Source organism: Halichoeres trimaculatus, unplaced genomic scaffold (genome assembly GCF_033239565.1).
Source record: "Halichoeres trimaculatus isolate MK-OKI-2021-1 unplaced genomic scaffold, fHalTri1.1 fHalTri1_scaffold_11, whole genome shotgun sequence".
Classification (NCBI taxonomy): domain Eukaryota; kingdom Metazoa; phylum Chordata; class Actinopteri; order Labriformes; family Labridae; genus Halichoeres; species Halichoeres trimaculatus.
In genome coordinates, this window is record NW_027437189.1 from 26,268,311 (window position 1) to 26,295,584 (window position 27,274).

General features: G+C 41.8%; 1 protein-coding gene across 2 annotated transcripts; it reads left to right on the plus strand.

The window, feature by feature from the left end:
• The first annotated feature begins 572 nt into the window (after positions 1-572).
• Positions 573-27,274, plus strand: spen (spen family transcriptional repressor). Of its 2 annotated transcripts, XM_074681858.1 has the most exons (15): positions 573-970; positions 3,654-3,974; positions 11,238-11,852; positions 14,688-14,845; positions 14,970-15,170; positions 15,259-15,410; positions 15,503-15,628; positions 15,766-15,879; positions 15,965-16,078; positions 16,179-16,279; positions 16,379-24,164; positions 24,270-24,614; positions 24,718-24,912; positions 25,026-25,184; positions 25,286-27,274. In XM_074681858.1, the coding sequence occupies exons 1-15, from the start codon at positions 888-890 to the stop codon at positions 25,415-25,417; spliced, it is 10,602 nt and encodes a 3,533-aa protein (XP_074537959.1). In that variant the 5' UTR covers positions 573-887; the 3' UTR covers positions 25,418-27,274. The 2 variants fall into 2 exon arrangements, with proteins under 2 accessions (XP_074537959.1, XP_074537960.1); XM_074681859.1 differs by lacking the exons at positions 573-970; positions 3,654-3,974 and adding an exon at positions 4,001-5,747 and having other exon boundaries at positions 25,286-27,273.

Consider the following 27,274-nt stretch of genomic DNA (forward strand, 5'->3'; position numbering starts at 1 on the left):
AAATTCATCAACTTTTCCAATGTAGCTCTGCGAGACTTTTGGGAGCTGAACTCTGAGTCTTGAAGATAAATACAGAAGTGTAACATTAAGTTTAATCATCTGTTTGATTTTTTTAAAGGTTCACTGGAGGATTGAACCTGTCCTCACACACTATGTGCTGTGAATGAAACCCTGTAATTATAACTATTAGCACACTTCAACAAACTATTAGCCTGGGGGGTATTTAACCTCTGTTGCTTACTTTTAAGCACATGACCAATGACTTGACTTTTAAAAAGGGGGATTCATTTTCTAAACATTGATAAAATAGAATCTTGCAAAATAAATACATGTCTTTAAAATTATACATCAAACTGTGTTCCACTGCTTTAGTTTTACTGTATGCAAAGTATCCCAGTGTGCCTGATGGGATCCTCCTGTGAGTCAAAGCTTCTCAGATGTCAAAGCACCTTCATTCAACCAGGGGTTTTCTCACGCATGCGCAGGTGCTTCGACTATCTCATCGGGGAGAAAAAAAGAAGTTCACACACAAAGCCACGCCTGCGCGGTGTGCCTCTCATTACAAGCGAAGTTGCTGCATCTTTTTAGGAAGCTACATGCTTTCTTTCGACACCCAAAGGTCGCATGGTGTCAGGGACGCGCCTAGTCACGGGAACAGTCCGGAGCGCGTTCATGAGGTGCAAGATCGCGCTTTAACAGAAGAGTATCAAACAGCGTGCGGGGATCCAACCTAATGCTGTACATTGGGTCACAACGAGCAGTCAATGATTTGCGCCGAGTATTTGCGTTCCTGTCCAGCGTTTATTTTGCAAATCTTTTCATTTTTGCACGGGAAGAAACTGGCATAGCAAACTCATCTGTATGATAGGGGAACAGGAGCACACAGTATGGTCCGGGAAACCAGACATTTATGGGTGGGAAATTTACCCGAAAATGTACGAGAGGAGAAAATCATTGAGCACTTCAAGCGGTGAGTAGAAACATTAATGAGAGATATGTGTGTGTGCGTGAATGTGTGCGTGTTTATGTGTGTGTGTGTTTGAGTGTAGCGACGTGTGCACGGACAGCATCTCTCGGTGTTGTGTCACATTTAGAGAAGTCGGGATGAAGGAAGCAGGAGGTTCCCCGTAGCAAAGTCCCAATTGGCAACTGTGCTGTCAGTCCCCCACAAGCAACAACTCTGTGGTGCAGTTCAGTTTAGATAAAAGCGGCTAGCACGCTTCAAGCACACAGCTAGCGGACATATGGTTTTGCCATCTTGACACGGATACTAACTTGCATGAGAGGTGATAACTTTACTTTGGCTTTTCACGCTGTGTGGATGTCAAATCCCATTGACTCCCTGAGAAAATTACCTTTGCACCTGGCGACCGTAAAAGATACTCATTTTCTGTATACTGTCAATGTAAACAAACTGTAGCCTACCTGGCGAGCTGTTCGTACAAGCTGTGCGCTTCACAGGCTGCATCTTTGGCAGGGACTAAAAATCAGTGGCTTTACGTTTTCTGGTTCCTGAGCCAGTCAGCCAGTCACCCGGTGTTTCACTTTACTTTACCCGAGTTTTTCTTCAGCTTAGCGCTCTATCCCGGACCTGTGCACACGGTGCAGTTAACTGACATACCTTGTTGCTGTCTGTCATGTTGCAAGACCCAGGTCCATTCTTTACCTAACACAAGCCAGCGATATCTGAAAGGTGACGCGACATCACGCCGCCATTCACACTGCAACATTGTTCCAAACTGTGATTGAACAGGCAGCTCTGTTTACTGATATGCAACACTGAAACGATGTAGTGGGTTTCTTGTTTACTTTGTGCGCGAATGATCACACAAATGCTTTTTCTGTGCTGTGTTACAGCCGCGATGCTTCCCCCAGCTGCTGACTTGCACAGCCTGCAGCGCGATCAGAAGGGAAATTAGATATTTAATTACAAAATGCAAATAAAACCCGATTTCTTCTTTCTACTTTGATTGTGAGAGTGGAAAAACAACACAAGCAATTTTAAAGCTTCAAGGCATTGTTAATGATGTACCAGGGGAAGATGAAAATATGATTTTATGTGAGGCTCTCACGGTTGTCTGCGCGCTCTCGCGTCTCTCTGCTCGGCTGTCAAGGAAATAGCAGCCCGCCTCTCCGTCCATATGTGCTGGAGAGCAGACTGCCGAAAAACATCATAGTCTACCTATATCAGCAACGATCCCTTCTTTACTGTGTAGGCGTCGCCATATCGGACGAAAGCTGCTAGATCACTAACATAATTCCCGCACGTCTGTTGGGCAAAATTTGCAACCATATAGCACAATGCCTATTTTTACTGCTGACAACAAATACATAGCGTACAATATGTAAACAGAAATAAAATATTGGCATCGTACTGTGAGTTATTGTTTCAGAATTTAGGCGGATGCAGCGAGTGGACCACAAATATGGTTCGTGTCTGATTCCTGCAGCCCCTGTAGACCGCACAATAATGAGCTACCTATATGCCGTTTTATTTACATTAGCTTTCAGTATGATGTGCATTGGGTTTTGTTTGGGGGATGGTGACTGGCAGCATGTTATTGCAAAAGCGGAGGGGAAAGTGTGTCGGCGGATCCTTTTACGCATGCTGCCTCAGCTCCAGCGTTAACCCAGAGGTAGTCCGAGCAGGCAGGTGCATGACAGCCCAATGTGTGATAGAAGTCATTGAAGATGGGGGACGGCAGAATGAGTAAGCAGTGTGAACAGCTTTTCTAAAATGGCGTCGGAGGCTGTTCAATGTTGGGAACTGGCATGCCAATAAATTTATGGGCACCCTACTGTCTCTGTCGGACGGCGAAAATTCACTCCCCGAAGGTTTTTGGGAGGGAAAACTCAGCGCATGCAGATGATAGGCTTTGTAATCCTAGACTGGGGTGATAAATCTCATGTAACAGGCTCACCATAAGTCAGATATTTTTAACGACACATTTTTAAGCGTTTAAACGAGTAATTGAATCCTTACTCTTAAATGCAAAGATTACAAACATTTTATCTTTAGAACTTTATTTATTTTATTTGTTTTGGTTAAGCAAAAGAGGGATGGTGTTTTATAATTCCATTAATTTGCTATACAAGAATGAAACAACAGGAGCTAAACATCCACATGTATTGATTTTTTTAAGACCCAGCAAATCAGGAAAATTTTATATTTTTTCTCAGCTGCCAAACCTCATCTGTATTCTTACCACAGCTATAAGCTGAGCAGAGTCCCTCCTCCCTGAAACATGCTAATTTTAGACAATATAAGCATTTATTAACATGCAATATGCCAAGGTTTCACATCCAGTTGCTGGGTTACTGTTGCCTTGCAAGAAAGTGCTATAGAGCAGAGAATAAGCGAAGCAAAGCTTCATTACCTCCCACCACCTCTTCAGGCACACACACACACACACACACACACATGCATTCACACATACACATAATACACAACCCCAAACACATCAGTCCACATTTACGTACAATTAGGTACTGCACAACTTAATAAAAGGAAGAAAAGGTGTCATCATTTCAAAATGGCATTTTTTCTCAAAGATTCCAACCAAACATCCTGTCTGGGATTCATAAACACTGGTGCAACATGGTTGCATTCCAAACCTTCTGATAACCTTGTTTTCCATTGTTTTATCTTTTAGATATGGACGCGTGGAGAGTGTCAAGGTCCTGCCCAAGCGAGGTTCAGAAGGTGGAGTTGCTGCCTTTGTGGATTTTGTGGACATTAAAAGTGCTCAGAAGGCTCACAATGCTATCAACAAGATGGGGGACAGAGACCTGCGCACTGATTACAATGAACCAGGCACAATCCCCAGTGCTGCGAGGGGGCTGGACGATAGTCTTTCCTTAGGTTCTCGTGGCCGGGATGTATCAGGGTTCACAAGGGCGGCAGGGGGGGGCGTGTATGTGCCCCCCACGTCGCTTCACAGCAGAGATGGACGCTATGAACGCAGACTAGACGGGTAAGTGGACAAAGTTTCTCTGAAGGCAGGGGGAACCGTGGTTTCTGATAAACACCTTACCCCCAAGCATCTTCCCATCATCTATTCATTTACTTGTTTTTTTGGGGGGAGAGGAGAGCTCATGGTCATAGGGATCCCCTCTTAAGTCCATGGCGCACCGCTAGTGCTCCTGGATTTATACTCACAGGTAGACAACAAGATATTTTTTAGGTGAGAGCATGTTTAGTTTATCTTTTATTATACTCACGTGAGTAGTCAGTGGTTTAAATGGCTGTTGGGGATTATCTTTGTGAGTTTAAACATCTCTGTGAGGTGGATATATCAATTTCGGAAAATGCGGGGCAAAGATTGGAAATCGTAAAATTTCCCAGGATTATTGGAGATTTCTGAAGAGAGAGAGAGAAAGAGAGAGGGCAAGAATCGAAAAAAATGAGAGTGGTCCACCAGCCATCCCTGGGATTCCCCTAATCTGGAGTTACGTGCCCTGCTCAATGGATTAATGTCATCCTCACCCCAACCAAGAGCACACATTATATAAGAAACCATTGTTTGGATTAGTCTAATTTGGTTTTCGATTATCACGCACCCCTCACGGAGGTGTTCACTGGAGTCATGTGGATAACCTACACAGGATATTTATTCCCCTCTGTTGGATTAACGCTGGCCATAAGGATACACTGTCAAGCTAAAGGTATGGGTTGCTTTCTTGGTTTGGGTTTTTTTGTTGTTTTTATTTGGAATTATTTCTAAAATCAGGGCATTACAAATTGAGTATTGGGAGACCTCTACTGGTTATTCAACCCAGTAGAGACAACAAACACTTGTGAGCAAATGACTTTTTATCCCTACTTATTTTTGTGGAGATTATTTTTTACCTCGAAACAACAGAGACTTGCAGATTGAATGAGGACCCACATGGACTATGTTTGGATTGTACAATTCAAAGAAGAAATGCTGGAAATAAAGACCGTAGAGCTGCTGATGGAGATAACCTACCTCATGTCTGTGGATTACATGCTCCTTTCCTGAATGTGGAACTATAACTAAGCCTTGGATATAATCCCATAGTGATCAAAGAACCAAGTTGCACCCATGAACTGCTTCTTTAGTGACTCGACTTGAGTTTGGACTGCATGTAGGTCCATCAGCTGGTACAGGAGACAGACAACAGACATGAAAACTTCAGAGCTTCAATACTTCTAAGAGTGATCTCCAACCTGGGAGTAATACAGTATGTCCATGACCAAGTATCTGGATTACCATTAAGAGACATGTTCTTCATTCTTCATCAGCCATGGCCTAATTTCCATCCCTCCTCCAAAGAGACTTGACTGATTTACTGCTGAGCACCGTGTGACCAAAGAGGATGGAGCAAGACTACAAATCAAGACCCAAGACTTCATTTTTGCCACTGCTGCCAAACCCTGGATATTCATTTTACTGGACTCAGGCACAACCTTGATTTTTCACCCTGCCCATTTGGATGGATATATGGACTTAAAGTGACATTTTCCAGCATACAAAGCATCCCAGCCTGGATCCATACAAGACCTTGTTTGTTTTCATCATTTTAATGAAGAGGGACACTCCAGCTCATCTGAGCACACAATGTTCACTTCCCTGAAGATGAGGATTACGTTTTCAAAACGGAACACCTTTGCTTCATTTTTTCACCCTCCACTCAACATTTTTATCCATTTTTTTCTGCTCACAAAGTTCTATCTCCCTAGATTGTATGTGGAATTATAGGTCAAGTTACCACTCTCTCAAAAGGTTGGTATGTCCTGCCCTGTGTATTTTAGCTGTCCTCTCTAACCCCCTAGTTTGAACCCCTGTCTCTCTCCATTTTCCCCACTAACCAAAGTAGCTGGTACATAGACTGTTTTTACTGCCTGTGTGTCCGTATGCAGAAATCTGTTCCTTACCTTGTATTATTTTCCTTTTGCTTCCCCTCGCCTGACCCCACCTTAAGCCCATTCTGTTTTTATAATGAATACGGCCGAACTGTAAAAGTCCTATATGATGAGTTTCTGAATCTCTGTTGTGCACTCACTATGTGCAGTGAAAAGCAGGATTCAGTACTTAAAAGTTTTTTCTCTTACATTGACATATAAAATAGAGATTAGAAAACAAAATGAGTGTACAAAGGTAAAGTGTCTAAATATAAGTGAATACAGTTGGTTTCCCAAAGACTCAAAACCATTCAGACTATTTATAATAATTTTTCAAATAAAATCATTCTAGCTGACAAGTTCATAGACCAAGATTTTTTTTTTCTTACTTTTTCTTTCTTAGTAATTAACAGTGTTTTTTTTTCTTACTTTTTTTTTTAGTAATTAACAGAGATGATGAAAAAAAAACACTGTAAGTGAATGATATGTCGAATATTGAACAAGCAAAATACCAGACAGTTTAGATATCACTACTGAATAATAAATCTGCAAGGTTTGGACAGCTGGGCTTAAAATAAAAAAAAGCTCACTAAGCAATTTGATGAATAAATGATTGATTGATTGCTTTTTCACGACCGCAAATTAACCAGCATATTTTTGTCAATCATGAAAAGTTTTAGTTTTAGATGTATTTTTGTCCTTTCTGCTTTTCTAAAATGCACCAGGCCACCTCTTGAAGGGCAACACGCGCTGTGGGAAAACTGTAAAACCTGTCAGGAGATACAAAATGAATTTTTTCTTCTACAGCTTAACTCCTGACATAGACAAGGTTTACATCTAGAGTCATATTTTTAGAGATAAAGCATGCATAAATAATCTGAGTTAAGATGCCTCTTGTAATTGATAGGACACATGTGTAGGCAGAAAGTCATGAAAAAGAGTCTGAGGGTTCAAACGTAGACAGCAGTCAGAGATTCCCTCTTGGTCATAGTGCTGTAGTTTTAAGGCTCTTGTAACATCTGATTAAAAGACTATTGTGGACTTTACAAATTAACTAGCAGGGCTTTTCCATAACAATATAAAATGACTGTATATTTGTTATCAAACAAAAAAGACCTTCTAAGCTCAAAATTGTATTAATGCAGTTTTATTGACTTTGCAGTAAATATACTACATCAGTCACAAAAGAATAATGTTGAAAAACGTTTTCTTTATTGTTCCCCAACCCAACCACTATGCTTTGTGCATCAGCAGATAACAGCTGCAGAATTCAACTGTTAGTTTGCGTGGCAGAGGTAGATTTAACAAGTGTTTTAGCGCTTTCTAAAATTTAAATTAGATCTCATATGCAGGTAGTGTTCCCATCCTAGGCGCCTTTTTAGCATGCTGCTGGGATGCATCCTTGTAATTATGCTGTTCACATAATCTGAAAACAGTAGATGTGCTTAGCATGCACCCGAGCAGACTAATAATCAAACACTGATGGAAATTCTGCCAAAAAGTCTAACTGAATTATTTTTAAGCCCCATGAATAATGTAGAAGCTGTTTTGTATAAAGTGAAATTGAAGTGAAATTGAAGGCTATCTATTGAGCAGTGAGCCTGCGCCACCAAATTAGCATTTTCGAGAGCATCTAGGGGTCAAGGTAATCCATCACTTTCACAGCAGACACTGTTTTGCCATAGATGTTATTCATGAATCCAGCATACAGACGATGAAATCAAATAAGATGAAACAGAGTTTGCCCCTGACCCCACTGTATGTAATGGCTAGTGCAGTGAGATGTAGACATTGTTTGAGTCTCCTAAACCAATTTATCCACAACATCCAGGATACTGAGTGTATCCCATGAAACCCTTTGTTCTCATGCCCTGTGGCTAAAGCCTTTTGTTCAAAGACACGATGAGAGACTCTAGTTATGACCGAGAATGCTGCAGGTTACATTTATGTCAAATGTCTCTCACCGGAATTTCCCGGTTCACCAAATCAGCGAGTGATGTTGTCAATTTATACAAGATACACACCCAATTTTTTAATGTGCATATCGTGGATGAAAAAGGAAAGAAAAAAAAATTCTGTCAAAGGCTTTAACATGCTTAAGAGTTTTAACATTTGGTTCAAAGGCTAACATTCTGGTGATGAATTCAATCCATCAAAATTCACTCTAGAGTGCCAGAAAGATGAGAGTAAACATATGTAATACTTTCAAGTAGTAAGGTCGCGCTGGGCATTTTTGAAAGTGATGTTTCACATAATTTACTGTAATACCTTTAGGGACATCAAACAGCATCATTGACCCAGAGGAAAGCTTAAGTTATGTATCATCAGAGAAATAGCCGGAATATTCCATTGCTGCCTCACCTAACATCTTACCTGTTTCCTCTGCTTAGACCGAGGCTACTCATTTCATGGGCTATTTAACTGGTACTCACACAGATGTTTCCACTGAATCAACCTGAAGTCATCATTATGAATGTCAAATAAAACAAAGCAGCAAAATTTAGTTGTACTCTCAGCTGCATATCTTTTCAAATTTTAAAGCCAGAGAAAGTAAGAAAATAACAAAACAAATCAAAGGATAAAATGGCTTATTGAAATTGCAATGTCTTAGCAAAGCGATGTCTAAAACAATGATATCAATATTCTCATGCTCACTGTTTTCAAAGAAAGAGAAAAAAAAGCAATGGGCTGTTTTTATTATTCCTTAAATGAGATAAACTGTAAACTGAAGTATCCTCAGGTTTCAGTTGTCTTCAGTTTTTGCTTACAATTGTTTACAATTTGGCAGCAAGTTAGAGCAAGCAAAATCTTTATAACTGGATCCTTGTACAGATGTAATAAAAACATCTCTAGTGGCTTAAATAGATCAAAGGGTCAAAAGATCTGGATACTATGATCCATTAACAACAAGGAAAATTCCCAGTGACAATTTTTGTTCTCCCTTAAGTTTTTAACTAAAGCATGTTGCAGCTGTGCACCATTATCAAAATATTAAAGCAGTAAGCACTATGAACGTTTCAATATTAATAAAAAAAAAGACTTCCTCTGCCTCCTCGTTTTCTGCAACCAAACCCCTCCTACTGGGTGATGCACCAAACATCCACAGCAACCACAAATCGTAACTTCAAATCAGCTGGTTATGTCAGACTTAGATGATTTGAAACTCACAGCTGATCTATATACAGCACACACACAAATAAAAATCACCAGTGGTGTGTGCCTCAAATCCGCTTTGCTGTCGGCATCCTTAGCTGAGCAGAGAGAGCCTGAGACAGATACACAAGTCCCATAGAAGCTGCATGATGCTTGTTTGAACAGAGGCGCTGCGATTGGCTCATGATGAAAAAGCTAATCCTAATTGGTTGTTTGATTCAGACATGATCTGAATCAAGGGGCAGGTGCTCACAGACACGTCTATTTCAAGGTGCAATTGATTAAAGCTGCTGATGAGTTTCTTGAAATCAATATTAATGTCTTTTTTATGACCTATGAGGGCAAACAAGACCAATAACAAAAAAAGTTAATGTTTTATACTGTTATTTTTAGTTTTGCAAAACACTGATGCAGGGATAGGTATCAGATAAAATAAAAATTGTATACTGTTGATAGAGCTTTATTATGTGTTTTGTGACTAATATTCTCAATAAGCGATTCATGTAGCTTTTAAAAAAAATGTTTTTTTTTTTTTTTTTTTTTTTTTGTCAACAGCAGTAATTACACAAGTGCAGGACAATATCTACAAAGACTGCAAGGTCCACAGGGGGGCGACAAAACTGACACAAAAAAGTTCCTCACAGGTGCTTTAATGTTCACAGAGACATGCAGTTTCTTATTGTGGCCAAAATTGTAATGCATTATTTTTGCCCATTGTAGCTTTAAAATCTGATTTGGTCGAATTTATACAACAAACCTAAGGATTTTTATAAGTTATAAGAATTTGATAATAAGAATTTCTATAAGTTGTGTCAAAAAATTTGTTAGGAATATATATTTTTTTTAATCTCAAATACAAGTCAGAACTTTCCTCAGAGTAATCTTTGTAGGAAACAAAGTTTTTTTCTCAAATTATTTTTTATGAATACACTACCTAACAATTTATATTGCAGGGTTGGGTGTAGTATATTTTTCAGTCCCTCATAAATGTGTAACTATTTATATCAGCAAATAGACTTTTTTTTTTTTGGTTTGCAATTAAATATCAAAATTTAAATTGGATTTAATTGTTGTAGGATTGTTTCTTCCTTTTACTTTAAAGGGACAAATAAAACATAATGTCCCTTTTAAAGGCCTCTTTAATGAGGGTTTGTAACTGTAGTTATATTAACTATAATATTCCCTGTGTTGGAACATCATGGCTAATTTGCTGATTATAATTTGATCTGAATTCAAACAGTGGTAATTGCTGTCCTGTCCCGCTCATTACAGGGAGTTGGGTAATATGCTGTAATGACACAGCAGTCATATTACCAAATTAAATTCTGATTGCTTTATTCAGTAGGAGGATGTGCAGGTCTGAACAGAATGTTCTTATTACCACTGTTTCGGATGAGCATCTTCATAAAAGATGCTTTGAAGACTCTTCGGCAGAACAAGTAGTGTCAAATTGTGTAACAGGACAGACAAAAGGCTTGTCATAAATCACCTCCAAAAACCTTGAACAAAGCCTCTCAGATAAACGATAAAACGGCTTAAAAAGTGGCTTTTGTTGTAATTGCTTGATGTTACAAGAGCAAAATGTCTTGCCAAGCAGCGAAGGCACGAATCTCTCATATAATTCTTTTTTGAACACAAGTAATCCTTGTGTGAGTCTGTTATGTCCTGCAATTTCACTGTTTTGTAATAAGCTGCAGACCTCCGTCCTTCTGAGCTCTGAATGCATGCTCTTTGCTTATAACCTCTGAGTTTCCTACGGCAGTTATTTCTTGCATCTTACATTAAGATACAGAATAGTTAACAGGTTATCTGTTTTGATTTCACGATACTTGAACAGGAAAACTGAAATTCAAATATTTTTTGTATTTAAAGACAGCTATTCAAACACTAATTTCTTGCTTTATATGAAAGCTGAAGGCTCTGATGGAGTCTTAGCAATGACAGAAATGGTTTAAAAACATAAAACAGAAGACCTGAAGCTCAGTTGTTTCAAACAGCGTGTTATTGAAATGGTCACATCAATCTGCAACCTGGAAAAAATCCTTTTTGTAGGTTTATAAGAAGTAGTCTCTTCTAAACACCTCAGTGTCCCTTTCTTCCCACCTGTCTGTTGCAGGCAAACCCTAGACTGACGCCTGATCGTAACTGTTTGTCTGATTTCAGAAGCCTCCTAAAACGAAACTGCAATATGATGCTGTTCTCTCTCCTTGTCTGTTAGGACGGCTGAGAGTCGGGACCGGGCGTATGATCACAGTGCCTACGGACATCATGAGCGTCCTGGTAGCAGTTTTGAACGCCAGAGGCACTATGAAACAGACTATTACCGGGATGCAAGAGACAGGACTCTGAACGCCGCAGGGAGCGGGTCTGGTACCTCTGGTGGAAGCAGTTCCACGGTGTCATCAGGAGTTGGTGGAACTATTGTTAGCACTGTTGCGGGCAACACAGGGACTAGTGGATCAGCAGGGGCCACTTCTGGGGGAAGCGGAGGATCTACATCAAGTGCAGTCGGGTTCTACCGCTCCCATAGCAGGAGTCCTTGCCGTTTTGAGACACCAGAGCCTCGCTATGAACCTCGCACCAGGGAACCCTTTACTTTGGCCAGTGTGGTTCATAGGGACCTGTACCGGGAGGACAGAAGTCGGCGTGGGGAGCGCTCGTACCGCCACAGTCGAAGCCGGTCTCCACACTCAACACATTCAAGGAATCCTTCTCCTCAGAGACTGGCGAGTCAGGCTACCCGTCCTGCACGCTCCCACAGTGGGTCAGGCTCTCGAAGCCGCTCCTCCAGTTCAGACTCAGTCAGCAGTACCAGCAGCAGCACGAGTGGCAGGTGAGTGACTCTGGCTGGCAAGATTTCTATGCTTGTGCATGGCTGTTGTTGACCTTAGGGCTATCCAGTGTAAAACCTTTGCTGGGCAGTATTTCAAAAGGGGTCTCTGCATGCTGTGTACTGTTCAAAATTTATGTATTTAATATTATGTATTTTTACTTGTCTATAGTATACTTTAAACATTTGATCTAGGCTGCTGTTTTTCACCATTTCCACTCCAGGATGCAAAAAAAAATTCTTACAGGATTCTTGAGAGTTGGTTCTGGACCTTGATAATTCAATTAGAGGTGTCATGGTTAACTCAAGTATACGATAGGGAACTAGATTTCAGGTGAAAGAGGGAAAAAAATCTAAAGATAAATAGTTGGTAAAGGGGGTTTACACATTTATAAATTATTACAGCTAATATGATACAATATGGAGTGTTAAATGATTCAATAAAACAAACCTTGTGCTTCTCTGTTTTAAAACTGTGAAAGCTGTAGCTTGTGCTTTGGTAAGATTACTTGATATCTGGATTCTACAAACATGAGAAATAAGCTCACTGTTTTAGCTACAAAGATTCACAGACCAAACCCTCAAACTGAGTACTCATCATATTGTCATGCTATATAATTTTGCAACAATTCAAATTTTTGTTCAGTGTTACACGCTCCATTAATGCACAGAAGAGAAGTTAGACCACGTGAACAATTTGCCTTACATTCTTTCATCTTGACTAAAACAGATTGGCTTTTCCGAATGGGGACCTCTGTTTCCAAATTGATTTAGCTCTGAGGAATTCTGCAACACTTTTCAAGAAAAAGCACAAGTTATTTAAACAAGCTAAGAGACGCATGTGCATTTAATTTCTGTCATAGTTAGCAGGCACTCCTATCGAGTTGCTCAACATCCCTCAATGCAGAATCTGTTCTTTATCACATTCATCTTTTTGAGATTTACCAAACACCATACATATTTATGACAATATTTCCCAATACTTGGTCATTGTGTATCTTCCTCAGACAGACACAGCATTATTTTCCCATTTAAAAGTTGCCTTTGATATTTCATATTGTAGGCTTGTGTACGTTAGTGAGATGGGACAGTACAGTGAAACTGAGGGGGGAGATGCAGACAGTGATGGTTGACTATTACAGCTTTTGTACGAATGGAAACTGTTTCATAAGAGAAAGAGGAATATGTACAGTCCTCCTGTTGGCATATTAGAGACTCCAAATTCAGTAGCCCAACCCATGTTGTAAATTTGCAAACATTCAAATCAGTATTTACATTGCAAGTCCTGGCTCAACCAAAATTTGTAAGATCATTTGTTCTTGTTTTTTCTTGCAAGTGGAAAATCTGTTGTTGGAAGCAGGCTTTTGTTTGAATATCAATACCTTGAAAATGACCTTTGCCACGTATTGCTGCTATAATTATAAACGTTTTGGAAACTATGGTCTTGATCCCATTTGATTCAGAATGACTGATCATTTTCTGGAAGCTAAAGTCCACTCTGCTGTCTGTATTATCAAGTCCTCTAAAGCACACATGCAACTGCTTTACAGAGCATTTGTTATTGTTCTGCTGTCATCACTGAGGTGTCTAAGGTCGTTCAGTTTTGTGAGTTTTTGTAGATGGTCAATGCGGCTGCTGTGATGGTATTGTTTTAAAATGTTTTTGATCAGGATCAACAGCAATGTCATATCTGAGAAAACTTCTTTTTTTTGTTGATAAAATGCATAAAATGGTTTTCAAGGCATGAGAAATGCAAGTAAAGGTACCAGAGCTTATAGCATAGCATAAACAAGATGTGACTGGGTTAATATGATGTGACGAGTTGTCCATCATAGCAACCAGGTGTTTTCTCTTTGCTCATTCCAGTGACTCTGATCCTACCTCTATTTTAAATTTGACATGTTTGCATGTTATGCGGATTGAAAAAATGTCTGCAGTGTTACAGATACAGGTATATTTGTACGTATGATTGTTTCTGCTACAGAACCTCACCTCCATCTCTCCAGTTGTTTTTTGGTTACATGCACCAGCTTCTGCCACAGCCAGGCTGACATCTCTGACAGCATGTAGCGACACATGTGGTTTGACAAGGTAGTGCTACGGGGGGAATTTCAGGAGACGGCTGGTGTATTTTTCTCACTGCCTACCTCTGTGTATGGGTAATGGCTCCCCCCCTCCGTGAGATCCAGTTGGAACTGGAAATTTCTGGCCAGTGCTGGCTGCCTGCCCACTCCCACAGGCCAGGCTCCGTCAGCAGCACTTCCGGGAGTGTCTGAGCACAGGAGGAGAAAGTGAGAAGGAAATAAACAGCAGAGGGCCTAGAAAGCTGAGCCACACATGTTCTCTGGTTTGAGAGAAAAATAGTGTAGGCAGCCATGAATTTCCCGCTGGGTGTGCAAATCATTTTGTTTTTATATTTAACACAAGGTGTGTATATAGATGTGAACCGTGGAGAGAGAGAGGGTCTTTTCTTTTTATGAGCTTTGAGAGGCTGCCTTTTATTTTACTAGAGAAAACATATTCCCAGTGTAATGGATTGCATGAGCTTTGATTCATATGCATCCCTGATCACAAAAAAGCCTTAAACATGTGCAGAATGCAGCCTTTTAGATTCAATATAGATGTAAATCTGACGTGTTGATCTGCATTTATAAAAAGCAAAGACACCTTGTTGTGATTTTATTGCAGCTTGTTACCAAAACGTATTGAAATAATTATATCATGGTAAATATCCACAACTTGATTTTTGAGGCAGTATCTTAAAATATCCACTTTCTTTTACGTACAATAGATAAAAAAAGGAGCAAAGTCTAAATCCGTGTTCTTCTCCTGCTACAGTGACTCTAGCAGTAGTTCCAGTGATGACTCCCCGGCACGTTCAGTGCAGTCTGCTGCTGTTCCTGCACCCTCAGCTCTTCCTTTATCCTCCCTTGACAAGGACGAACCACGAAAAAGTTTTGGCATTAAGGTCCAAAATCTTCCCGTGCGTTCTACAGGTTAGTTATAAGATGCTCTTGTGATGTGATGGTACAGATAGCTTCCCTATTGTGTCATCCTCATTAATTTTGTACTATTTTGAGTAAAACTATTCAATGAAACCTTTTGATAAAATTTCTGCAGATACAAGCCTGAAGGATGGTTTGTTCCATGAATTTAAAAAGCATGGAAAGGTCACGTCTGTTCAGATCCATGGAGCTTCAGAGGAGCGCTATGGGCTCGTCTTCTTCAGACAGCAAGAGGACCAAGAGAAAGCACTTGGAGCATCAAAGGGAAAGCTTTTTTTTGGGATGCAAATTGAAGTCACAGCCTGGACTGGACCTGGTTAGTCCAGAAATTTTAACTGGGTATCAGAAGAACATGTTATTATTGAGAAATTGTAGAAGATTCTGATGACCATCCTTTTTTTCAGAAACGGAGAGCGAAAATGAGTTTCGGCCCTTGGATGAAAGGATAGATGAGTTTCACCCGAAAGCCACACGGACATTATTTATTGGAAACCTGGAGAAAACAACCACTTATCACGACCTGTTAAACATCTTCCAACGCTTTGGAGAAATAGTGGTAAGTTTGAGTAACAAAATGCTTCAGAATCAGCTTTTTTTGAAGGATTATCATAGTCCCTGAAAGCATACTGTTTCTCCTTATCATCAAAGGACATCGACATTAAGAAGGTGAATGGAGCCCCCCAGTATGCCTTTCTACAATACTGTGACATCGCCAGTGTCTGTAAGGCCATAAAGAAGATGGATGGAGAGTATCTTGGTAACAATAGACTTAAGGTGAGGGTTATTATTCTCATTAAGTTTTAAATCTTGGCTCTTCAATACGTCCCCAGTCTTTCACAGCCATGCTCAGCCTCATTTATGAGGACAGTTTGATTTAACTTTTTCCTTTTTCCTTTTTCCTCTTGTCTTAGCTTGGCTTTGGAAAGAGCATGCCCACAACATGTGTGTGGTTGGATGGATTAGCGTCAAATACGACCGAGCAGTTTCTGACTCGTCACTTCTGCCGTTATGGACACGTTGTCAAGGTAAGCATGTTTGTTTTCCCCCTCAGAGTTACCCATTGTTTACTTTTCTGCAGCTTGGGGCTCCATTTTCCTCTTTCTTCTGTAGGTTGTGTTTGACAGAATGAAAGGAATGGCCCTTATCCTGTATAACAACATTGAATACGCACAAGCTGCCGTCAAAGACACAAAGGGGTGGAAGATAGGGGGCAGTAAAATCAAGGTAAGAAATTAAAAGCTATTCCCTAAAATTTTGCTTCCTGATGCTATGTGTTCTTTATACCTGACAAACTTTTGAAAACCACACTTTGTATTTCCCGCAGGTGGATTTTGCCAATCAGGAGAGTCAGATGGCGTTTTATCGTTCAATGCAGGCATCTGGCCAGGACATTCGAGACTTTTACGACATTCTTTCTGAAAGGAGGTTTGTGTTGGTTGCTTAAAGAGTAATTTTTCATTCATACTGTCTTAAAATTGTTTAATGATGAAGATACTTAAAGCCTGCTTCTTTTTGTTTTCACAGGGATGATCGACGAAGTCAATATGAATTTCAAGCTGAGAGACAATATTATGAAAATGTACGAACACCAGGAACATACACCGAGGATCCACGCCGTAAATACCCCTCCAGGAGTCGGGAATTCTACACTGAATGGGACCCATATCAGGGAGACTACTATGATCCACAGTACTTCGAAGATCCCCGGGAGTATCGAGAATACAGAGCTGACCCGTATGAGCAGGACATTCGCAAATATAGCTATTTGCAGCGGGAACGTGAAAGAGAGAGGGAGCGCTTTGAAACCGATCGTGGACGAGATCATGGAAGGAGGACTGTTGAGCGCAGCCAAAGTCCATCTCACATTGCCCCCAGACGTCCTGCTAGCCCTACGGCATCTCCTTCACTTTCTGAAAGGATTCCAAGTGATTCAGATCGTCGTGTACGATGCCGATCTTCTGAAAGAAGCGGTAGCTGCAGTTCCATCTCCCCACCAAGATTTGAAAAACTTGAAAAGGCACGAACTGAGAGGTACAATAAAACTGAGAAACTTGAGAAGGATCGTGTCTTTGAAGTTGAAAGAGCCAATTTGGTTGAAAAGGAGAAGCGAGCTGGGCGGAAAGATCGAGGGGACAAGGACAAAAGTGAAAAACAGAGGCTTAAGAAGCTCAAAGTGGCATCACCTATTTTACAAGCATGCGAGCTGGAACCTGAACTTGAGAGAGATGTAAGCCCTGAGTCTGTCCTACGAACAAAAAACAGTAAAATAGCAAAAGAAGGCTCAAGTAAAGGCAGGCTGGACCTCTTGCCCTGTGTTGTGCAGCTAACACGTGTTAAAGAAAAGGAAGGAAAACTGATAGGTCACTCTGTTTTAGACAAACCACTTCCAAGGGTTGGGAGCGATGGTCCTAGACTGGCATCACCTACAGCTGACCAGAAGAGCCCTCCATTCCGACTGGAATCATCAAAAATGGATGTTGCAAAGCATGGAAAGCTTCCCAGAGACAAAAACTTGCACAGCTTGGTGGAGGTTATTGAAAAGGAGGCTAAAGTGAAATCCAAAAAGCATGGAAAATCTGAAATGGGATTTGAGAGTGGTGTTTCTGTGGATATGGACCGTTTAGCTGCAAGAAAAAGGCGTTTTGAAGACTCTGGAAAAACTGATCGTCAGAAAAGAAATAATGAGGAAGATCTAGTCAGATCTGGACTTCATAAACTGTGGAATAACACAAAGGATACAGATTTGGATAAGAACCTTTTGATAAAAGGGATGCATAAAAAGGAGCACCACAGAGAAAAATGTGCTAAGATGGTTTCAGTTCACAGTCCTAAAGATGGACGAGACTGTGACAGCAACTCAGTAAACATTTTGTTGGAGCGGCAGTCACGGCTCGAGGACCTGCCTGAAGATTCTGGTGTACAATTAGACTCTTCGTACTTGAAAATGGAATTAGAGAGCTCTAAAAGTGAGAAGAGTCCCATCCACATGAAGGTGTCAGATCACAGCAGCCTTGATTTGGAAGAATTCAAAGAACAGAAACAGGCTTCATCTGAACACGAGCAAGGGAAAGGGAAGAGCATCGACTCAGATGATGGAGATGAACACTTTGGGAATATTGACACCAATAATATTTGCCCCAAACAAATTGAACAGTGTCAGTGGCTCCACACAAAGATCAGTGATCCTGATAAGTTAGTCAGGTATGAAAATCCACCAAATAATGAGACTTGTGATTTTGACAAGGATTATATCATACACGATGTTAGAAAGCCACAGGAAAAGTCCAGTGATGACTTCTCTTCCACTAAACGAAAGAAATTAAAGAATTTTGACTTTGAAATTGTCAATTCAAAAAGGGAACGCAGCTATGCCAGCTACCAAAAGCTGAATGAGGACATTTATCAGAGGTTAACATCCTCAATAGGGCATGGACAGTTTTCAGCAAATGATGATGAAGAGACTGCCCAGATCTCTGTGTCAATCATAAATAAAGAAAGAAAATCTCCAACAACTGACAAATCATTTCCACACACAGAGTCAGTGAAAAACAGCTTTGGCCTCACAGCCACACACTTTCAGCCTTCTGACACTGAGCTCCAGCAGCTGAAGACAAACCTGCTCAGCTGTGACGAGGAGTTAATGCAACGCTGGGAAAGACGCATGAAGTCTGATTCACTCAGAATGGAAATGACTTTTCCAAGCGATATTTCAAAGCGTGAAAGCATCCACAAACGCCTCGGCCAGGATCTGGAACCTGGAGAAGTTCAGTCTGATTCAGATGATGATGGAGACAACAAACACATCTGTCCAAAGTCAAACAGTTCCTTGTCTTATATCCTCAGGGAACATGATGAGAGGATGACGGACCTGAAGCTCTCAAGCTCCTTGGAAAAGAACAAGTTTTATTCTTTTGCACTGGATAAAACGATAACCCCTGATACAAAAGCACTTCTTGAAAGAGCCAAAACATTATATTCCTCCAGAGAAGATAATTGGTCCTTTCTTCCCTCACGCTTTCCAGTTTCTCACAGCTGTTCAGATAAAGATAAGGTAGAGCTCGCTCCTCGACCTATCCCTTCTTGGTACATGAAAAAGAAGAAGACTCCTACACAGTCTGGAGAAAAGCTGCATGATAAAAAGGAAGAACTTAAGCCACAAGACCAGGAGCGTCAGGACCTGTTTGCCTCTCGATTCCTGCACAGCTCGATCTTTGAACAAGATTCAAGACGTTTACAGCATCTTGGTCGTAAAGATCAAGATCCAGAAACTACTGCTGTTAGACCTTCAACAAAGCCAGGTCCTACTGAGGTGCAGTCAGAGCCTGGAACAGGCGACACCCTGCAAGAGCCCATAGTGCTTTTCCATAGTCGGTTTTTGGAGCTTCAACAACAAAAGGACAAGGACCATTTTTCCCCCGATACAGAGAACGAGTCTGTTGTGGTGGGGATTAAAAGCGAAGAAGTGCAGAGTAGTGACAATGAGCTGTCTGATAAGAAAACTGAACCACTAATAAAAGCTGATGAAAAATCAGCCAGCCCCGAATTAACATTGTCACTTTCCCCTTTGACCTCTGCGCAAGAAAAACCAGCACAAGAAAAGAAAGCACCCTCAACACCATCATCAGATCCGCCTGCAGCATTGGTGAAAGAAGAAAAATCTGAGCCAGTTCTTGAGCTTCCCCCAACTCATACTCTCCCCTTGGAAGACATCAAACACATTGCTCCTAAGGTAAACATAACCCCTCCGCTGATCCTTGCTGAGCCAGAAATTGAAATGGAAACGAAGTTAGAATTGATTGAACCCAAAATGAAAATTGGAAATAGTTTGGCAGCTGAACATAATCCCCATGTGGTGGAAAAGCCCCCCACTCCCGGTGGTTCCCAAATTGGTTTTCAGAAAGAAACTGCAGAATCTAGTTACCCTGACTATCCAAAGATTGATGACAAATCAGAAATCATAAATATAGAGCCTAAAATAGAAAGTCAAGAAACAAAAACATCAGAGGAATCTCATAAAATTGAGACTGATGGTGAAGCCTGTATGCCAGAGTTAGAAGCAGAAATAAAGCCTTTTCCTAATCGCAGACAGACAAAAAATAAGAGGGCAAAACCAATGGCAGTATCACGCACATCACAACCCTCTCAAAATGTTGCCACAGAGAAACCAGCAACTCGAAAGAGTGAACGAATTGATAGAGAAAAGCTCAAAAGGGCCTCATCTCCTCGAGGATCTGAGACTAAATCCACATCCAAGTCACCGAGTCATGCATCAGATACAGAGCAAAACCTTGAGTCAAGTTTGATCCATGGGAGAACACGCCGCAGGAATGTGAGGTCAGTTTATGCCACGCTACATGAAGATGACCAAGCCGGCAAAGAGGTGGTTGAGTCACCTCGCTCCATGCGCAAACGGGGTGCTGACAAAGAGCCAGTTCAGCAAGACGTTCAGATTCCATCCACAATTGCAAGGCGAGGACGTCCACCTAAGAGAGGAGTCAAACGTAGTGAGGATCTGTCACCAGTTAAGACTGATCAGCTGAAAATGACAGAAGATGAGACAGAGGCCAAAGAATCATCGACCCTGGCAGAGGCTGCTGAGAAAGCCTCTGAGGGATGGCGTTCACCTCGTACCCAGAAAGTGCAACAGACACAACTCACTTTATCTGCTGCAGCGAATAAGAAAGGCAGCAAAATAGACAAACAGTCTGGCAGCACTGCTTTTCTAACTGAACATCCTGATGGAGGTCACAATGAGCCAGAGCCTACACCAGAATCTGATTCAGTACTGTTGGGGAAGTTGCAAAGAAAGGAAAAAGACTTAAGGGAGTGTGGGGGGAAGAAAACTGTTGATGGGGATAATGAAGCATCAGATACCAGCTCTTCAGAGAGAAAACAACAGTCTGAAAAGAGTCCTAAAGTTAAAACCTCAAGGCCAAAAAGAAATACAAAGCAGGTCTTGGGAGATAAATCACACAGCCTGAAAAACCTTGAGATCCGTGTGAGTGTTGACGATGTAAAAAGTTTACTTCGCTCAGAAGAAGATGAGCCTGAGTCATTTGAACCCCGAGCCGTCAAGAAATCCAAATCAGACGTACAGGAGAGTGAGGAAACAAAAATCATCAGCTTTCCCAAAGAGCCAAAGGAACCAGACATCCCGGAAACAGAAGATATCCTATCAGACTCTGAACCTCCCGCTGACCCAGCTGCTGCACTCCTTGCACGACAGATGGAGCTCGAGCAGGCAGTTGAAAACATTGCGAAACTTACAGTTGAGCACCCTCCTCGGCCTTACAAAGAACCAACTCCAGAGCAGTCTACTGTATTGCCTCCAGTCATAGTAGAGCCAGAGGCTGAGGTTGAGGAGGAGAAGCCAGCTAACCCTGCAAGTGAAACTGAACTTGCGGCTGCTATTGATTCCATTACAGCTGAAGAGTCATGTGCAGAAGCAGATAGCTTTCCTGCTCCTTCTACTTACACAGCTCTCATTCCTACCCCTGAACCCCTGGTGTCCCCCTCATCCACTGAAATTATAGAAAATGAAACACACATGGTAATCAACAGTGTTCCTGTTACAGACTCGGATGAGGGCCCTTTCACTCCCAGCCCAAGGGGGGCACTAGCAGAGTCTAAGGAAACAGAAGATATCCCTCTACTTGAAACTCCCAAGAAAGCTGGTAAAGTTAGAGCAAAAACCCCAAAGAAATCCAGAAGTCGAAAAGGGGCTGCTAACAAGAAGGGAGATGTCTCTGAGGTCGTTTCACAACCTGAACCTTCACCAAACAAGTTACCAGAGTCAATCCCAGAGGACCCAGAAACCATTAATTCGAAAGCTGTTACATTTACAGCTGCAGCTTCTGTGGTCACTGCTGTTGCAACTTGTAGGCGTGATGTTACAAGTGCTATAACTGTAGACACACCCAAAGAAGCAGAACAGCCTGAGGTTGAGCAGCCTGTACCCAAAGAATCTGCTTTTCATTCAGGCACAAGCAACATCTCCAGCTCTAAAAAAGATCCTCAAGCAGCAAAGCCATCAACCCCCACACTTGCCCCAGCTCCTACCCGCCCACAACCATTACCCCAGTTTAGTGTACCCCTGCTTCGGCCCTCCAAGATGTCTCTCTCGCCAGATTGGCTGCCTAGAACTGAAGAAAGTAGAATCTATGTTGCTCCCTCGTGCCATGTGACAGTGGTTACTCCTTCTACTCCAGCTTCAAATACACTTGGAACCCCTTCATCAAATCCTCCAATGCCTCCTGATACCAAGGCCTCGGATATTGATCCAAGCTCGAGTACCTTGAGAAAAATCCTTATGGAACCTAAATATGTGTCTGCATCAAACAGCAACTCTATACCTTCAACTGTAGTAACATCTGTACTCTCAGATCCTTCACGGATGTCAGAGAATGAAAACCCCTCTGAAAAACTGGGATCACGACAGTTACATCCTGTAGAGAGACAACCCTTACCTCCCCAGCCCATACACCATAAACCCTTTCCACTGACAGAATCCCAACAGAACTGTAGCGAGAAAACCCAGCATACGGTTATTTCACCTACTACCTCAGTTATAAGTCGAATTCCAATGCCTTATGATACTGAGGAGACACCTCGAATATCCCTCAGCAACCGAAGCATTGGCACACCTTTACCCAAGCCAAAATTTAGATCAAACTCCAATGAGAACAATCGTTACCATGGAATTGATATGGTTGAAGATGGGACTAGAGGGCGCTCCATTGTTGAGAGTACTCCTTACAGTGCAGGCTCCAGTCCTGGTCTGAGGGTCAATACATCAGAGGGTGTTGTTGTCCTAAGTTACTCTGGACAGAAAACTGAAGGGCCTCACAGGATGAGAGCCAAAATTAGTCAAATTCCTCAAGCCAGTGCTGGGGATATAGAGTTCCAGCAGTCTGTGTCCAAATCTTCAATAAAGCAAGACCCAGTTATCCCATCATCTCAGTCAGCCACCCCAAAAGTCGTCCCGAGTGCTCCATCGTATGGGCACCCAGGGAGTCTCTTGACAGGGCAGTCTTTTAACTCTCAACCTGTAATTTCAAGCACCAAGCAGGAGAGCCTTGGGAGCGACAAATGTGATGCTCCATATCACACAACATCACCAGGAGGTGTTGTCAAGATGTTCCAGCAGCCTGTTAGTTCCTCTCAAGTCTTGATGTACAACCAAGCTGTGATTCAGCATCAACATGGTAAAAGAGGGCTGGGGACTGAACCTCTCACTAAAAAAATGGACACTGGCAAAGCTGTTCAACAGACTAACCTCAGCCCGATCATGAGTCCACACCACCCATCACTATCTGGACCTCGCATGAGCCCCACACCTGGTTCTCAAACTGATCGGACAGCTCTACACCTTAAGCAAGAACCCCAGTCCCCACGAACAGCTGTTCAGTCCCCTCTACCTTTTGTCAAAGCCTGTCCTTCAAGCAGTTCCCCCAGGGCGACTTCTGTGGTTCTAGGTCATGGCATTCCACCAATGTCCACATATCATTCAAGTATTCATCACCCACACTCAGAGCAGTCCTCTGTAATAATGCAGCCTCACAGTGTCTCACAGTCCATGGCCCATGAGGCCAGGATGAATACCCCACCAATGTCTGGGATAAACTATGGAAGGAGAGGAGATCCTCTGTCTTCCCCCCACACAGGACCTTCACAGCGCTCCACTACACCCCAGTCTAATATTATTCGGGATATGGTGCTGCAGTCTCATTCAAGTCCCAAAGGGTCGGTATCAGTCGGTGGTGGAAGCAGTGGAAACGAAGAGGACACCAGGCACTTCAACCAAGCCCTTAGCAGACCATCTGTGCCCCAGCTCCAATCAGATGTAATGATGATTCACAGCGAGCATCGCGGGCTCCATCCGAGTATACGCATGGACCAGTACAGAGACATGCACCAGCGCATGCTAATGCACCAGCAACTGGGAGAACAGGTCACTGTGGAAGCAAGGCAGTCTCGTACCTCAGAGACTGCAGCAGCTACATCAAGCAACATCTCTGGGCCATCAAAGAGTCCTTTAGTGGGAAAGAGCATTGAGCTGTCCACAAAAGAGTCTCTCAAATCACTTGAAGGGAAGCTGATACATCCACCCATGAGTGAAAGCAGAATAAGGGGAGTCCATACATCAAGTCCTGTCATGGTCTCTCCACATTCTCATGGTGTTCAGCTGATGCATCCACCAGGCGTGGGCTCCTTCCCAGTGTACCGGGATATGAGAGGCTTCACATCCCAGTTTCCAGGACAGTCTTCATCAGGACACAACCTAACCAGCCAAGGCATTACGTCCTCACAGGTCAGTCCATTTACTTTAGTAGTTGACTTTGCACCATTGTATTATTTTCATGTAGCTCTTAATCATACATCTGGCTCAATTATTTTGGTTTGTTTTCTCAATCAGGTCCCACCAGAGCCTGTCCTGGGTCACAGGGATAAAATGTCTCAGTCACATGGGGGAGGAAGTGATTCCAAGCCTGAGAGTTCCCATCTTCGCCACGCTACCTCGACGGATCTGACACACATTTCCCGAATACCAGGGGATGCACTCTCACCCTCGTACCAGTCTCCTATGACGTCCCCCATGTGTCTTACTCACAAGCCAGATCTATCTCTGCAGAAAGGTCCGCCAACCTTCCTGCCAACACCTCCGCCAGCAGTCCCTCCCACAGGTTCCCTGCTGCCACAGCGCACTGCTAAGCTGGAACATTCAGGCCATCGTTCCATTGACATGGTGCAGCTTTTAACGGTAGGAAGACAAAATAATCAGTCATATCAAACACAGAGAAAAACTTAATGACAAGACCAAAAAGCAAGTTATTTAAAATGATTGTCCGTTTTTCCATTCACAGAAGTATCCTATAATGTGGCAAGGCCTGCTGGCACTGAAGAACGACCAGGCTGCTGTCCAGCTGCACTTTGTTTCTGGAAACACCATACTGGCCCAGCGCTCCCTGCCTCCCCCAGAGGGAGGCCCTCTTCTCCGGATTGTCCAGAGAATGAGACTTGAGGCTTCACAGCTGGACAGTGTGGCCCGCAGAATGACTGTGAGTGTTTTGGCTTTCTTCTTTGGATGACATTATTTTTTGTATTTTCCTATTACAGATATGTTTAAAAGCAAACCTTTGCACTTTGATTAAAAATAAATAATTTATGGCAGGTGGAGAATGATTACTGTTTGCTCCTGGCTCTACCCTGTGGTCGCGACCAAGAAGATGTCCTTGGCCAAACCCAAGCCTTGAATAGTGGCTTCATCACCTACCTGCAAGCCAAACAGGCAGCTGGCATCATTAATGTGCCCAATCCTGGCTCCAATCAGGTTTGTGCTTCTTGATTACTTGTCTTCTGAACGTCTACATTTTTGTTTCTTAGTGTGATGAGATGAATATTAACCCCCTCTCTTCGTTATCATCCTCACAGCCAGCTTACGTGGTACAGATTTTCCCTCCGTGTGAATTCTCTGAGTGCCACTTGTCTCGCCTGGCCCCAGACCTTCTCAACAGCATCTCCAGCATCTCTCCTCACCTCATGATTGTCATTGCCTCTGTTTGATTACCTCCATCGTTTTCCTAAACAAAGCCAACACCAGCCGTTTTGGACTCGTCCAGTTGTTTTGAACTGGAATTGCCTCATGTTTTTATGAGTTTGACTTTTTGTAAAAATTTTATTTAGCACGTGCTCACCTTTTTTCTCTTCACTTCACCAAGTCCTTAAGTCAAAGACAATGATTTTCAAAAACTAAACCTTTACAGAGAGGACCTGAAGGGGCGAACAGGATTTTTGAGGACCATTTCTGATTTTTCATTTCATTCTTGCCATTTTTGGAGGTGTTGTGCATAGCCTTTTCTAATTCATAGCATCCATTCAGCTATGGATTGACCCCTCCTATGGGATATTTTTTACCTTCATAAAGTGATTGTGAATTTCTTTTTTAAAAAGATAAACGATGTGAGAAGTCATTGCACTATGTTAAGACTAAAATTGTGAACTCTGTACAGCTTTGAGTATAAAAATTACACGTTATGGAATGACTCTTGTGATCAGCCATGCTTGAGCAAGTTAAAAGAAAACCATTGCCTGGAAAATGATGAAGAATCATTTCAGCCTGATCAATCATTCTGCTTTTGCTCCTTTGCCATCAGCCAACTTCTACGTCATTTCCAGACCCAACTCTCCACCCCGAGGTGTTCCCGGCCCCAGGGACTCCAGAGGGGACGTTTAGAGTTGTACAGTTTACACTTAATGCCTCAAAAGGGGACTGTAAAAAGAATATTTAATTTGTTTATTTTTGTTTGCATCTTCTTTAAGCCTAAGGGTATTGTGGGCAGTTGTGAAACTGTAAATATTATAAATATTTAAAGACTGAAGCAATGCGAAGAGACCAAGTGAGTTATTTTACAAGACGGATCATCAAATCTCGAGCTCTCTGTCTGTTTTCTTCGGGGCAAGATGGGGGTGGTGAAAAGGACCTGTAATGGATTCAGTTCTAACATTCTAGGGAAAATAATGTTTTGTTGTTATTGATTCTGTGCCAAAACATTTTTTGCAAAATCTCAACACACAATGTATTTGAAGCTGAAATGAATCAGAACCTATTTTCATATGTGACTTTGTATTTTGCTGCTCAGTGGGCAGACATGATTCCTTTTTTTCTGGTACCTTACATCAACCCAACTCTGTAACTACAGTGCTTTTTACATTATATAATTGTATCCTCATTTTGAAGGAACCATTGTATTGTGGGGGTTGCTTTTCTGTTTGTGGTCTTGTTTTCTGTCTCTAGTATGGTCCTCTACTGCCCCCTGCTGTCTGAAAATCATATTCTAACATATGAAGACTTGTAAACTGAGGTTTTTTGACTTCATGACAGATGTGTTAGAGCATGTTTTATTTTCAATCTTAAAGGGTAAAGTCAAATCATAGAGGCGAAGAATGTGACTTGAACTTAATATCATGCCGCTAATGGATGTGTTGATCATGTGTCTCCATGTCTCCCCTTAAATGTCTTTTTGAGCCAAGCTGTACATACTAATGTCCTTAATCTGTGCTCTTGTGTATTTCTCCCCTTATTATTGTCTTTCTTCAGGGTCCTTGCTTTTGTTTTGTGCAACAAAACAAAGCAGTCTGAGAGAGACAGGAGGTGATGTGTGTGAAACCGATGCTGAAAGTAAAACCATGCTTGTCAGTTTTTGTGATGTAAATATTTCTGACTGCAAGCTGAATACTCTCATGGTTATGTTGAAGGCACTTATAATTTTTTATAAATAAGAAAAAAAATACTTAAAAAAAAAAAACTTAAAACAGTGATTATGAAAACTGTCTTTTGATCAATCTTCATTTTAAGTGTATTTTGCTGTTCCTCCATGAGGACATTTTAAACTGTAAAATAAATGGTTGTTTAACTTACTT